This window comes from Camelus dromedarius, chromosome 6 (assembly GCF_036321535.1).
Source record: "Camelus dromedarius isolate mCamDro1 chromosome 6, mCamDro1.pat, whole genome shotgun sequence".
Lineage (NCBI taxonomy): Eukaryota > Metazoa > Chordata > Mammalia > Artiodactyla > Camelidae > Camelus > Camelus dromedarius.
In genome coordinates, this window is record NC_087441.1 from 21,203,100 (window position 1) to 21,204,569 (window position 1,470).

A 1,470-nucleotide genomic window follows, 5' to 3' on the forward strand; every position below is an offset into this window, starting at 1 on the left:
TAACTAGCCTTTTCACCTCTGAGTCTGCAGCTTTTTATAACTTGTTTACCATTCCAGCCCAAGGCTGTTTTGGGGATAGAAGACTATCTAACATCAGGCACGCCCAGCGCTTATAGCCGAGGGCCTGGGTCTTTGCTAAAACCTCAAGGCAGTTACTAAGCACATCTTCTTTAAGGAGATAAGTGGCTGGGATCTGTTACAACTTGTTAACCCAGTCATGGGCTCCCACACTGTGTCCATGCTGCATCCTGAAGCTTTGCTTTTCCCAACTCATCACAAGTGAGTCCACTGAGGGATTTTCACAGAGGATACTCTCGTGCCCAGATCAGTTCACAGATTTTGACTCTTCAAAATCCAAGACCTGTTGACTGATTTCTGCTCTCTAACATATTTCCACAAATGATTTTCCAGCTAATGAGACCCAGGATACAGATCCTCTGCAGAATGCTCCAGACTTGAAAATACCATGTGACTGTGGCCCCAGCATCCATCTCCCCATGTGCTGACTCAACGTACAAAGTTGATTCAGTGCCTAGGTCCCCAGACACAAGCAGTTGGCTTACTTTCCTTCACACAGGACACAGCTTTCACCCTACACACCAGTCCAATTAGTTCGGACTGATACTTTGCATATGCTTTACCAGTCCCATTCTCCAAAGATGGATTTTGACTCATAGCTCTCATAGTTTTTGAAATTAGCAAGGATGTGCTTGATTTGTCCTGCAGCCCTTGTCATAAAAGGTTTTACTCTTTCTGGTCTCTGTTCTGCAAGTTTCCCTTTGATTGGCTTCATGTAATCTCTGATGTACTTCTTGTAGGCTTCTTTTGTGAAGCTGGTTTCCTGCAAGTGATGGTTCATGACAATATAGACACCAGTGGTTACTGTGCTTTCCCTGCCTTCGCCCTCGGGGCCTTCAGCAGAAGCATTTCCACCAACAAGAGAGTGGTCAATGTTACCCTCTGACCTACTGCCCGTCTCCCCCCCCTCCACCTCCCAGATCTTGTAGATGTCGGAGAACATCTCATCATGGCTGTTGAGGTCGCGGTAGATGATCATGATGGCAGCTAGAGGGAGATGACGGTGGCGCTAGCTTAGCTGGAGCTCTGAGTGAGCATAGTGCGGCTGGAGCAGCGCTCGGGGGTAGGGAGGAGTGGGCGGAAAAGCCAGTTTCCCTTCTTCTTAAACTCTGCTTTGCTAAAAAGCCTGGGCACAGCTAGGATCTGATTGCATGAGATAACTCTGGGGCCACTGGAGCATGTACCTGTGGGCTAAAGCTTTTCCTTCTACCTAGTTCTCATGTATTCACTAGTAGGGTTTGTAGTTTGGGGATTTTAGCATTATTTTGGTTATTAACTTCTGAGTTCAAATATTTGGTCAGAGAACATAGTCTTCTAGAAATTAATTCTTTGACATGTATTGATGATTCTCCTGGGAGCTAGGATAGGATGTGATTTTTTTTTGTAAAAAAT

General features: G+C 45.7%; 1 protein-coding gene across 1 annotated transcript; it reads right to left on the bottom strand.

Annotated features, from left to right (window-relative positions):
• Positions 1–637: 637 nt before the first annotated feature.
• On the bottom strand, positions 638–1,057 carry LOC105092088 (translationally-controlled tumor protein-like). The gene has a single exon (XM_064486423.1). It carries the CDS (start codon positions 1,055–1,057, stop codon positions 638–640), a length of 420 nt encoding a protein of 139 aa, XP_064342493.1.
• Positions 1,058–1,470: the final 413 nt, after the last annotated feature.